The sequence below is a fragment of the Danaus plexippus genome, chromosome 19 (assembly GCF_018135715.1).
Source record: "Danaus plexippus chromosome 19, MEX_DaPlex, whole genome shotgun sequence".
Classification (NCBI taxonomy): domain Eukaryota; kingdom Metazoa; phylum Arthropoda; class Insecta; order Lepidoptera; family Nymphalidae; genus Danaus; species Danaus plexippus.
Genome location: NC_083549.1, coordinates 8,217,033 through 8,230,522, shown reverse-complemented (window position 1 = coordinate 8,230,522; position 13,490 = coordinate 8,217,033). Strand labels below are relative to the sequence as shown.

The following is a 13,490-nucleotide window of genomic DNA, read 5'->3' as shown; positions in this document are numbered from 1 at the left end:
ATTCTTATAAGACAGTGTTTTGAATATAAATATAGCTGCGAGCTACAGTCTAAATTAGCTCTAATGTTTTTTTACCCCAACCCGGGGGATGTTATGTCCCGGGATTTTTAACCCAAGAATGGCCCAATCTAGAAATAACTGATGATTTCAATTGCCTTTTCTGTAATTTTCAGTACAAATAAAACATGACATCACCTAAATGTCATGTTCAAAATTTTAATAAATTAAAAGCAACTTCCGTTTAGAAAATATATTGAACAATGTTCGAAGTTCTAAAAACGAACTGTTAATAAAAGGTTCTTTAAAATTAAACTATTAAAAAAATGTAATTAATTTATTATATTTAATTAAATCCATATAAAAAATAAAGGTTTCTAAGATAAGTTCTTAGTGTGACAAGTTTATGAATCATTATAGAAATAGGAGCTTTTTTTCCATAAATGTTGAAAAGACTTACCGAGCATATTAAATCCGTTAATTCCAAAGAGTGCGGCGTCTCCTTGTCCTCCAGGGAACACGTAGAGAGTTGGGTGGCTGAACCTGATGTTGCCGACCACGTCGCTAGATATCAGGAGCTGTTCCAAGCTGGCTGGAACTATGAATGGTTCCAGGTATGCTGGAAACAGAATGGCATTTTATGTAAACAATTATTAATTATTATTTAATTGTTGAATCAAAGTTATAGACTGATATAGTTTGGCTTGTTTGTCCAATGTACGAGAGATAATATTTTACGCAGTCCATATATGCCATAATTTTATTGAATATAATAAACATGTAATTGAAATAGGAAAATGATGTATTAAAATATAAAATAATAGCAAAATAATATACGAATACGTGTACTTTGAAGGACGCGATGTTTGGTATTCGTGTTAAAGTAAATTAAAAATAATATTTCCATATAATAAAAGTTATTTCATTTTAACAATTAGCATACAATTTCTGAACAATAACTATCTACTGGTTTTCAAGTCTTGTTAACTTTGAGGTTCCATTTACTCGAACAGTTTGTTAAACGCAAAATACAATTGCTCTTAAAATTATAGCGGCGCGGAATATTTTGTGAAATTTCGTTAAATAAAATCTCTTGACGTAATTGAGTTTTGTTTTGTGGAGGGTTTTGCTAAATGTGGGAATATTCAACATCTTGGAATAAATTAATGGCGTTGATTACTTTAAAAATTCGAAGCTTATTCGTTACGAGAGAACGTAATTAAATCTTTAAAAGTAAGTTTATTATTTGACTTATTAAGTTAAATAAATACATATATAGAAAAAACTATTAATACAACTTTTTCCGGGATATGGTCTCAATAATGTTTAAAAAGTAATCATTTTACAACCACATCTAAGACTATAACTATTAGGTTGGTGATTTTGATCGTAGGTTCCATCTAAGCCTGCAAAAAATATTTTAACTAGAGCGGCAATATTGCTACATTGATTAGATCACCTGGGGTAGGGCTAGCTTTTAGGTCAACAGGTTGACCCGAGTCAATTACTAAGTTCTCGCATGCTAACGAAGTTTGGGGATCAAATATGGCCTGAACTTTATACGAGAGATCATCAACGCCCTCTGAACTTTATGTAGGCCAAAATATATTTAAATTATAAACTATTCACACTTCAATATAATAGTTAGTTTGGTAAAACTGATTTATTGTATTTAGATGCATGTACGAGTATATCATATAATCTAAACTGTTCGGTTTCAAACCTGTGATATGGTAAATTTTTGTTCATAGCATTAAAGACATATTGTCTGATTTACAACTGAAAATTTTTCAAAACCTCAAAACTAACCCTAACAATAACGATGAACTCATAAATAAACTTCTATTTAAATTATTTTAATAATGTAATTGTACCCTGAGCATTATTTCTGTACGTTAATAACGCGTAGTTAATGTTTCATAATTACTAAAGGCATAATCGTAGCCACGGACCGCTTTGAGCTCGTAAAATTTCAGATGATGTTCCTTTAGGGACGTTTTATATATTTTTGAGTTATTTATAATAACTAATAGCATTAATTAGGTTTAGACTCATTTAGAGGAAAATTAAGCCCACTATATACTCATAAAAAAGAAGTGTCTGTTTGTAACTGCAATGAACGGATTTTCATTAAACGCATACCATACATTTCTTGTTTGTCTGTTTGTCCACGCTAAACTTTAGAACGGTTGGAACTATTTTGACGAAAATGTCACTTAGATGTGTGTAATGCCATATGAAGCAATTTAGTCTAATTTTAACCGAATTCAAAGAAGAGGAATTTTTTAATTAGACTTTTTTTTGATACGTTATTACATTCTCAAGTAACGAACTGTTTTTAAAAATATTTTTTTTCTATGAAAATTTTTTTCCTGTCGTAGTTTCATTATCATGAATACAAAATCTGATGAAGGGGTCCTCAAGAAATCGGATTAACCTTATTGAGAGATAACGAGTGTCTCATAGAGGTTTTAATATGAAATTCAACAGTCATTTGATACGAAGAATTGATTTGAATTTTTATTTTGCACGGAAAGCTCATCGAGTTGTTTCTCTTACCTTTAGAACGGCTTTTTACTATTCGGTTTCTTTTTGCATGTATGACTAACAAACACACAAAGAAACTTTGACGTTAATAATGTCAGTAGAACTGTATAAGACGGGACTTCTGTATAAAATATATCTATGTTTTAATAATGAACGCGTCTCTCATTCACAAGTCAAACGAACAACGATCTCATTTGTTACTTGGAACGAAACGCTTCCAACGTCTTTTGTCAAAACTTTAGAAGCGAACGGCAAATTGTAATTTAACAATTCAAGTAATTTATACATAGAATGGGATTGTTGTGAGAGTTTGTAACTTTTGTTATGTCGTTGGTTAACTAATTCGAATATGCTAACGCGAAAGTTAGTAGGGTAGAATTGAATATTCTTTTGAATGTTACTCCTAGTTTGTTTAGGTTCTGAGGACTTTTATAATGGCATTATTACTATAACAAGTCTAATTTTAGCTTCAAACAACTTTCCAATTACGGTGGAGTCACATAAAAAATTGCGAATAGGATAATAAAGTTTCCTAATTCCCATTATCATTGATCTTTACTTACTTATTGACTAATAATTTTATTTCGTGCGGTTCAATAACTGTTATATTCATAAAATATTACAGTGGATTTCAAAGAACAATCAATATTTATTTTTAAAATGAAACGATTTGAAAAAGCAACAATCAAACTTACATTAGGGCGTGCAATGTTTCAGACCGACTGTTTTTTTGCCGCGCTAATGGCACAATGTTTGCATATTTTGCTTTAAAAAAATGCACGTTAAAATCGTTCGATACAAATGTTTCAAATTCGAATTAAGTCGACTTAGAATATAACTTCAATAAAAAATATCAACCCGATTAACAGTAATAAAAAAAAATTCTAAAATGACTCCTGGTTCGCCTTAATTTCAAATAATTATTACGTTAAACAAAAGTTGATTATGAGAGAATTTTAATGAAACTTCATTTAAAAATGTGTATGGAAAAATATTTTGTTCTTATGTTAATTACTAAATTCTGGGAATATGTTAAATACTATTGTTAGATCAAAAGAACGAATAAATGTGAATGTTCAGGTTATGTCTGTGTTCGCTCAACACTCCAATAAAACTATTATTGGCCCGAACTGAGCCCTAACTGAAGTTTCAATCTCGCCTTTGCCGTCTTTGTCTGGAACATTAAATTATCTATTCAGGTGGAATATTGCAAAACTTGTAACGTGTTTTGTGTGCTGCTCTTTAGATACCTTAGTAAAGTCATTTTGTCTCGGAGACAGAAGCCGAAAATGATGTGATTCAATGAACTAAAATAGAAATTTGTGGTTTCTATTCAGTGATATCTATAAATTTAGGCATTTGATAAATATTTTAATGGATCGTGTAAGTTGTACTACTTACTGACAAAATCCTTGATGGCCTGTGAGCCAGTGTCGAGTATATCAGTGGGGTTAATCCTTATCTTGCAGTGCTTCACGAACGGCATGTCTGGTAGTTTGTGCCAGTCGCCGCCGGAGCAGTGTATGTCAATGGAGATGGAGTTCTCGTAGGCGCGGATGACGCGCTGAACTTCATTCTCTTGGTAAGCATCAGTAAAGTCTGCGAGGGAGAATGTCCCATCCTAGGAAAAAGCATACATTAGAATGTACATATGTTATGTACCTCTTACATATCTGAGATTTGTTAAATTATTCCAGTTAATTTAATTAACAATTCAATATACATCTCAGTCCGTCACCAGTATTAAATGAGACATTAGTCAGATACAAATAGTCCTTGAAAATAAAGATTCAGTTTCCAATGTATTGTATTTTATATAAATTATTCTTTTCAAAATAACTGAAAGATTATATTTTAAAGACTCTTAATTATTTTTCTAGATAATAAACTGATAAAGTAAATAATTTAAAAATATCATAAACGTTTTAAACTTCCATACTTTTTAAACAACCGAATAGTCTTGCAATTATATAAACAGCGTTCAGTATATTAATTCAACATAATATCTCTCTCAACACGATTATATGATCACATTAACATGATAAATATGTCAGAAAAATTTGGAGCGAATGTCAATCGGCGAACTGCATCATCCGGATAAATAAATGACATTTCAATCCATTAATGTCACGATGAAGTGAAGCGGAAATTAAGAGTCGGTGACGATTTCAATGTTCACATTGCAAAAACTACATAACATTACATTTAAACGTGGCTTAATAATGCAACATAGTAAGTACAGTTACCACTTAGTAATTAAGATAACAGTATTAACCCGATACGTGCTCATCTTAAAATAGATCTACACAAAATTCATAAACAACAAGGAGATTTTATAAATTAACTTCAAGTTTAAAAACTGAATAACGGTATAATTTAATTTCTTTGTCATCTGTACATGTTATCTAACAAGCTAAATTATAATGTCGGCGGAAGCTAAGTTACTTCTATCGTGGGTGTGAATTGAGCGTCGCCGGTTTCTGTAGTTCTTTTTTATTCTCTTCTCAATTCTTTACGCTACGGTCATCAAGTACATTTGTTTGCAACAAACGTGATGTACTCACTTGCATAATCCATGAGCCGTTTCCAGCAAAAGTATATCCAGCGTGCACCAGGTGTCGGTGACGTGTGAACGAGCTGAGCAGGTTCCTCATGCACTGCATCAGCGTGTTCATCTGTGGGTGGATCAGGATTTCCGTCACCAGGTTCTCGGACGCGTACTGGATCAGACGCTCTCCTGTAACGGAACATGGAGTTCAGACTTGAACAGCGTTAGAAACGATAGCTTATGGAGGATTTAAAGTTGGACTTTAATACTTCTCCAATAAAATACTCGTTTTAGAATTAACTTAAATTTCCAATGAGTGTTTCGTGGAATTTCGTATGTGACATTGACGTTATGGATTGCATCTTGAATTGAGATATTGTATAAAAAAATTAATTCATATCCAAATTCGTATTATATATTATATGTATAGTATGAATGTAGTATATTTATATTTGCCACATAAAAGAAAATATGACCTAAGCAGTGGATTCATAATTCTTTCAAGTTAAGCGACATAAACTCCCTCTGGTATGTTTTCATAGCAGTAAGACATTTTTTACCTTTTACCTCACGTTCTGTTTATACAAATAAGAGGAAAGTAATATAAACGCGTCAAATAAATCTCAGTTAGAGAGAAAAGTGTCCGATTTCTGTACGGCGGCTGGCGGTCGTGACCTTCACACAACAAACGCTATATAACGAAAGACATTTATCTCTATCACGCTCCAACGAACGGAGGAAACATGGCCGCTAAAAAACTACATAGCAAAAACGATAACGGCCCAAATTTCTAAGTGATTTAACATCAAAATATAATATCTGAGTAAATTGTGTTTCAGCGTTATCGGATATAACGTTACAGAGCAGTTTATTTTTTATAAAATATAAACTTTACTCTGTATATATTTTAGCAGGACCAAATGAAGTACACAAAAATGCTTTCATGTTCGTCTCGTCGTTTTATCTTTCATCGTCTTTATCTCAATTCAACAAACATTTCCTTAAAAACACTTTAGCATAAATATTAAATTCGCTTAAAGCGTTTACGTAAAAGCATATCAAATAACATTTATTTAAAATAACTTAAGCGAAAAGCCTGAACACACTTTTTGTACCACGAGGGGGGTGTTTTCTTTGTCAAAAAAGTATTAGAGTAATCCGATAAGGTTTATAAGAATCTGTTAGAATTTTGTGAAAGCCTAGGCATGATTTTACATCTCAGACATTTTTTTACAATTTTTTGTTGAACAACGGAGCGGACAATCTTTTTTATTAATAATACATTTTTCTTGCAAATCTCTTTTATATTACTGAGCAGACGAACTAAATTATGCAAAGAAGCAGGTTACATTTTCACGCCCTTGATAACCTCGATCTTTTCGTTAGGTGGCAAAGGAGGCTCATAATTACACAAGGTCATGTAAATTAATTTGTCTTTATGAAGTTAAAGAGAAATAACAAAGTTGAAATTTAACTAAGACAAGTAAAACAACGCGTTTACTTTACTTTTAAGTTATTTATGAATGTTGTTCTATAATTAACATTAAAGAAGATACGATTTTAAATATCAAACAGACAGACTAGTCAATGATAATTGGTTCAATATTTAGCGACAAGTTAAAAGCTTTAATAAGACTTTTTAATAGTTTGGAAGAAAAAAGGCAAAAAGGAAATTTGTGAACAAATGAAGACTTAACGTCTTGTACATGAGCTTAATTAGAATAATATCTGTATTTTTTTTGCAAAACCCCATTTTTTTTTTGTATTTCTTTTGGATAATTTATGTAAATTATGGCAGAAACTTTCTACGGACGCTTTCAGAATTATTTAAAAATCGCTGGATGGAAAAAAAAGTTAGTATTTTCTGAACATTTCATAAGTATTCAACAGCTTTAATTAAAACTGTAATTTTAAACGCAGCTCTTTAGGTTCTATAAAAACTGGAACAGGTGATGTCAACACCAGGTGATGTAGGTGAGGATTTTTATTGAAAGAATTTTTCTTTCTCACAAATGTTTTCTAAACATCTAGAATTTACATTCCGTTTGACAATATATCAAAACTTATTAAGTATGATTGTATGATAATAATTAATTTAGTCTAATTACTTTCCTTAAAAAAAAAAAACAAAAATATCGAGTTAGAACAATTCTTTAAAGTTTAATCCTTCTCATAAAAAGCCTTCCAAAAACCTCTCCATAACTTTGCCTACAATTTCTCTTTGAACTTCGTTTATATTTCATAAATTCAGAACGTGAACTCACTCGCCCGGAAAACAGATAAAGGAATGATTTACAGCGCGGGAATTGAACAGAATTTATGATTTAAGATAACCCAATTAATTACATTAGAGCTGGCACTCGCTTTGATTGTGTTACTTTTATATTTTTAGTCTATTAAACATATGGTCCAATCACAAAAGAATTTGGAACTCTTTTTACTGACTATCTTTAGATAATTACAAATAAGTACAGTACTACTTTTACCCCAAACGGATCTTATTAATCCACGGTCGAATGGAGTGTTATTATTTGTGATATAAATTTTTACGTTATAAGTTCCAAACCTCGACGAACAAGATACATTTAAAATGGTTGAATACATCGGCTTTGGCTTCATTAATATTTATTACAGAATCATATTTTTAATGACGTTACATTAGAACAGTTCGTCTGGGATCTGACAAACATTGCTGAGATATAATAAATATAAGAAAACAAAACAAGGATATTCCCCAAATGGTACTCCGATAGCTTTCAATCTTAAGTCACGTTAACTTTTGACTTCATTGATAGATTTTTTTTGTTTCGAATCTTTTTCTTCAACTATTATAACATTCTTTTATTTGCACTATTTCCCTATACCATTTATTTATTACCACCAAGAATTTCAGTATAGTATAGTTTTTTCAATAGCTTTTGGTCATGAGTATCACGTGTTTGAAACTGTTAGTGTGTTATAACTTATACAGAATCTTTAACTTACCATATCTGGCCTCCTCCCCCTCGGGTGCCTGGGCCGTGAGGGTGGCAAGCTCTTTCTCCAAATCTACCTGGTGTTCTCCGGAGTCCCATGACAGCAGCCCTGCAACAGATACATAATTTTAGTGATAGTCCATTACGATGGTACGTATATAGCATGTATATTATTTTATTTTGAATACCTATTTGTTATGTAACAAAGATCTCAATACACCAACTATTACTATCCCAGTATATAAAGTGTCTCTATGTGAAAACCTCCCATTTATCAATCCCGTTGAAGTACAGAAGAAAGCCACCACATACTAAGCAACAACAACCCAACATCAATAATATAAACTCATGCAAACATAAACAGTTCTGCCTCAATATCCGTTATTACTTCCCCCGGGTGAAGTTTACCCGGATGCAGCACACTTACGTTCCAACGGAGAATTTGAATTTCAATTATGAAGTTACACGCGCTGTGAGACGACTGTTACAAGTATAACCATATTATATTATTTTTATAAATGTGTGCTCTTCGAATATTTAAATTAATAGATGTCTGTACTTACTGCAAATATAAGGTTATCGGATTTTACTACTCGTTAATTTATTATTTTACAATTACATAATCCTGACGTTTCGGTTCCATTGCAGCAACTTGATCACGGACAGACTAGTTTTATTTATACAAGTGAAAATCTTAGATATCATTAATTGTGCTTACATTTTGGGTTGTTGAAAATGTAATTATATTTAGTCTTAGTACCGCAGCAATGTACATGATTGTAGAAGGTGTCATCCATGACCTAGAATACAACAATTGAATCTAAAATAGGTCGAAGAGCACCCGCGAGATGGCTTACTAATTAGTGACCGACTGAGCTGGGACAATGTGCCTCGCACTATTGTCCTAGGTGATACTTTTTCATTTAAGAAAATTCATTAACATTTTAAATAGTAGCTCATATCTCAATTATTTCTCTTCTATGAAACGTATAGCCGCTATAAAATATTTGAATTAAATAAAACTAATATTTTTTGCATTATACTACGCGTATTTTATTATTAAACAAAAACTACATACTCCCGACGTTTCGGCTACTTTTCAGTTGCTGAAAATACGCTTTTTATAATCCGAAAAATATTATTTTTCTTTAAATGAATACTCGCACGACGCAGACACATTCACATCTCGTCTGTCCGTGATCACGGTCGCTGAAAAGTAACCGAAATGTCAGGAGTATGTGTTTTTTTACAAAAATAACGCACGCGTAGTATATCCGAAAAATATTAGTTTCATGTAAATGAATAAAACTCGCGAAAGTCTCAAATCTCCTAATATAAAATCATTTTTAAAAAGAAAATAGTTTTTTGTAACTTTCTTTTTAAATACATTTTCGTAAATTTGTATACAAATAAGTTATTTATTTTGTATCACCCTAAAATACTAATATTTATGGTAGTATAAGATTAATAAGAGTTATGGTAAGGTTTTTTCATACTATATTTTTATATTGATAGTCGTGGCCCGGAGGTTAAAGGACCTCCTCTTACACGCGAGGGCGCGGGTTCGAAAACTGGCAAGTACCAATGTGATATTTCATAGTCATATGTACTTTCTAACAGTATTGAGACACCACTGACAGACGGTGAAGGAAAACATTGTGAGGAAACCTGGTTTTATAATTTCAAATTATAAGTTTGAAATCGCCAACCCGTCATGAGCAAGCGTGGTGATTAATGCTCAAACCTTCCCCATGAGAGAAGAGGCTTTTGCTCAGCAGTGGGCTCCGATAGGCTGATGATGATGATAATAATTTTTACATTATAAAAATTATTTTTTAAATAAAGATAATTATGATAAAGATTTAGTGACTATCTTATAAGATGTGATAATTACTATCCCCTTTCCAATAAATATGTTATTATATTTTAGGGGCATCGTAATGTATATATGTGCGGCAGTTTGTCTTTTAATCCAAACCTAAAAAAATGTATGCGACAGACCGTCAAAGGAAACTTGACGTTCGTTGTTTATGTCCTTCAAATCAAAGTGCAATGGGCCCATAAAATGTCTGACTGAATGTGAACGTGGATCAAATGAATTAGAGACATGCGCCATTAATGCAGTAACATTCTCACTGTAGCGGTAAAGTTGTCTCGTTATTTGAAAATTTATATTTATAAGAAATTTTTATAAAGTTTTGTCCATTATCCGTAATGTTTTCATATGTTCCTAGTAAAGTATATTATAATACTCCATAGGCCGTAATTGTCTTGTGATTTTCTAATCCTTTGTTTAGAAATTACAGTCAGTAATTTATTTCAAATGTATATAGATTAAACAAAGCCCCTAAATTTTTGCCATAATGACTTTCGTGCCACAGTCCAATAGAGTTCAGTGTTTTTGTGCAGTTGCTGCACGCGAATATTTTTTTTATATTACGGGAAATGGCGTTGGGTAGTTATTTATATTAGTCGTGTGGCTTAGTGGGGAATTAATTTGTGTTTATTTTATATGAATTCATGCCATTATGTATGGCGTTGTCAAAGTGGGACATGTTGATATAAGAAAATGCAATACATTATAGGCTGGGTGTGGTTGAGGTCAACAACCTGTTTTAAGGCGAACCCTGTCAATCTATTGAGTCGTAACCTCTTTTAGTTTCGCTGGACGTCTAATGAATTGCTGTCACCTAAAATTTGTTACCCATTTTGTCAGTATTATAAGAGATAAAGCCAGTCGCTTGAACATAGTCCGTGTGAATTTTAAGTTGTCGAAATTTCTCCGAATTTATTCTCAAAGAAAACTGTGTTGTATAAAATATTGCATCAATAAATGATTATTTTTTTCATGTGAATTAAAAAAGCTGGAATAGGAATACTAAAATAAATACGTTGAATATACAATTACATTGTATATTCAATTAATTTGGAGTGTTGCCATCCTCCCATTGAAATTGTTTTACTGCAGGCTGAAGACATGGCAGTAATGGAATTTCCTAACATTATTAACTCCTGGCAACATTGCATGACATCTTCTGTCAAAATTGAATCCGCCCGATGAATTATTCAAGATATCTCTACAGGTGACAAAAACTGCTGCTTTCATTTCGAATTTAATTTCGAGTGTCTTCTGACGAAGTTTATCCATATTTACCATATATTAAATTATATGATGTTCGGGCTTTTGTCACACAAAAACTTTCTTTCATATAGAAATAAAAGGTACGGAATGTCATTGTCATAAAATATACTTCACCCGGAAATAATATTGACGTAACAATTTTTTATTTCTGAACCTAAACTTTTATCAAATTTTAAGATGTGTGACAAACTATAAATTTATTTTATTTTGAGAGCAGTCCCTGTAATGAGAATTTTCAGACTTTCATATCCAGCGTGACATATATAATCTTAAAAATATATAAAATTCAATTGCAAAGCGTATATGGATTTACTGTTTGTTTAATTTCTGAACAAATTTGACCTTTCGGCAATGGTTTATTAATGCGACCTTTGGTGTAACAAAGAGCGGTTTGGTTGCGATTCTATAAAGAGCTTTACATAGCCCCACGTTGTTTATATTATAAGGGGCGAAAGTCTAACGTACAAATCAGGTTGTAAAGAGGATGTTTATAAAAAGAGTCAATGAAGTTATTTCATACAGACTTATTTTAGTACGAAAAATATTGGTTTTATTAATGGAAATGGAATAAAATCGTTTTTTTGTTATAAACGAGTTTATGTCACGGAAAATGTAATTTAATCGGAATTAAAAAATATTTGACACAAGTTTAATCTCAATGAAGACTAAATGAATGCGTTAAATTGTTTTGTAATATAAATTATTGAATTCATAATTAGCTCGTAGTTGTGTCCGCTTCTGGTGCTATGACGTCACTGACCGCGCCCTTCTAGGTTTCATTCCAATGTTATCCACGCAGAAAACAAAAGAAGGTGCTGTACGAAGCTTTTAGTAGAACAAACGTTTTATCAGCCTTACATATTTACTATAAGAGCAATTTTCTTGAATGTGTTCAGTTCGTTTTCCTTAAAATTTGTACATATATTTTTAATGTAATGTCGGAAGAGCAAAAATTGCCAGCAAAGTGTAAAAAGTCATTAAAAACGCTAACGCTAGACGCAAGCCAATGTACAAACATAAATGAGGTTTGAAGCGAACGTTTCAAAGTCCGTGATATCGAGGGCAATGAAAGTTCTTTTAATAAAACTACCAATAAAAAGTATTGCTGTATCCGACACTACTATTTTATGTTGCACGCGTTATGCTGGAATGTGTAATTAAAACACAGATAGGTTTGTTTTACGGGAAACTGATTTAGGATATTAGAGAGACTTAAACTGTGGTGATTGTGTAATTGACAGTGATATTGTAAACTAATAGTCTGAAAGCAGCGCCACTATGTTAGAAGATCAGAAATAGTTTTCAATTAATGTACAAAAAAGGGTCAGTCGAGGGACTCATCAGCAATTATTTCTGTCGTTTGTCACATTAGGGCCGAAAAGAGGAAATGAAACTAAACATAGAGAAAATACTAGACGCGAGTTTTTATACGTCAGATTTAAGGTTAATTTTGGAAACGTTTAAAACAATTGTACTAGGTCATAAAGCTCTCTAAAGCTCGTCAGAGAGTTTGTTAATTGTGAAGCCTAATTGGAACTCAGATCATTTAAATTTAATTAGAAATGATTCTAACATTGAATATTATAGTACGCTCGAAATTACGGGATGTTAGCGGTAATTTTCTAGACATTTTAATTAAAAAACACGCTCTCTAGCAATGTTATTGAAATAACTTATAAATAAATGATTAATGAATAATCGAAGACATAATTGCCTCTAAATTAAACTAAAGTCCTTAAAAGTCACGACAGCTCTTTGTTTTTCTTCTTTGTAAGTATATACGTTAACATTGGTTGTGATCTTTTTTGTTGCATTTCAATTAAATCTTGAAACTGCGTTTTAAATAGAAAATAAAATCTCACACACTATCACATAGATTTCCAATATAAATGTATCATTCTTTACCAAAAAACTTGTTACAGAGAGCCTCTCACCGATCCATCAAGAGCTCATTAATCACACCTAACTCCGAAAGGCAAAAACAGTTCGTAAATTAATAAAATTTTTATAAACTAGATTTTCATACGGTTCTGGTCTTATTAAACATATTATTTAATTTTTTAAATCGTCTCACAAATGGAAACAAACAGGCTAACATTTAATATTGTAATACTAAGTTATAGTTATTAAAATTTAAGTGAATAAATTTAATTACATATGTATTGGAAATAGAATAGAATTGAAATCAGAGTAACACTAATAACGTAACCAGAAACACGAACAGGAAGCCATTCCGTTAATATCATAAAAATATCAGCCTTATTTATTTTCAAATCGAGCC

General features: G+C 31.7%; 1 protein-coding gene across 1 annotated transcript in view; it reads right to left on the bottom strand.

The window, feature by feature from the left end:
- LOC116768091 (titin) overlaps positions 1-13,490 on the bottom strand; it is an 80,268-nt gene that overhangs the window by 39,542 nt on the left and 27,236 nt on the right. The window contains exons 2-5 of the mRNA XM_061523632.1: positions 8,078-8,176; positions 5,109-5,281; positions 3,946-4,165; positions 458-616 (exon numbers count right to left, since the gene is read on the bottom strand). Coding sequence (XP_061379616.1) covers positions 458-616; positions 3,946-4,165; positions 5,109-5,281; positions 8,078-8,176 — 651 coding nt within the window. The remainder of the gene's footprint in view (positions 1-457; positions 617-3,945; positions 4,166-5,108; positions 5,282-8,077; positions 8,177-13,490) is intronic.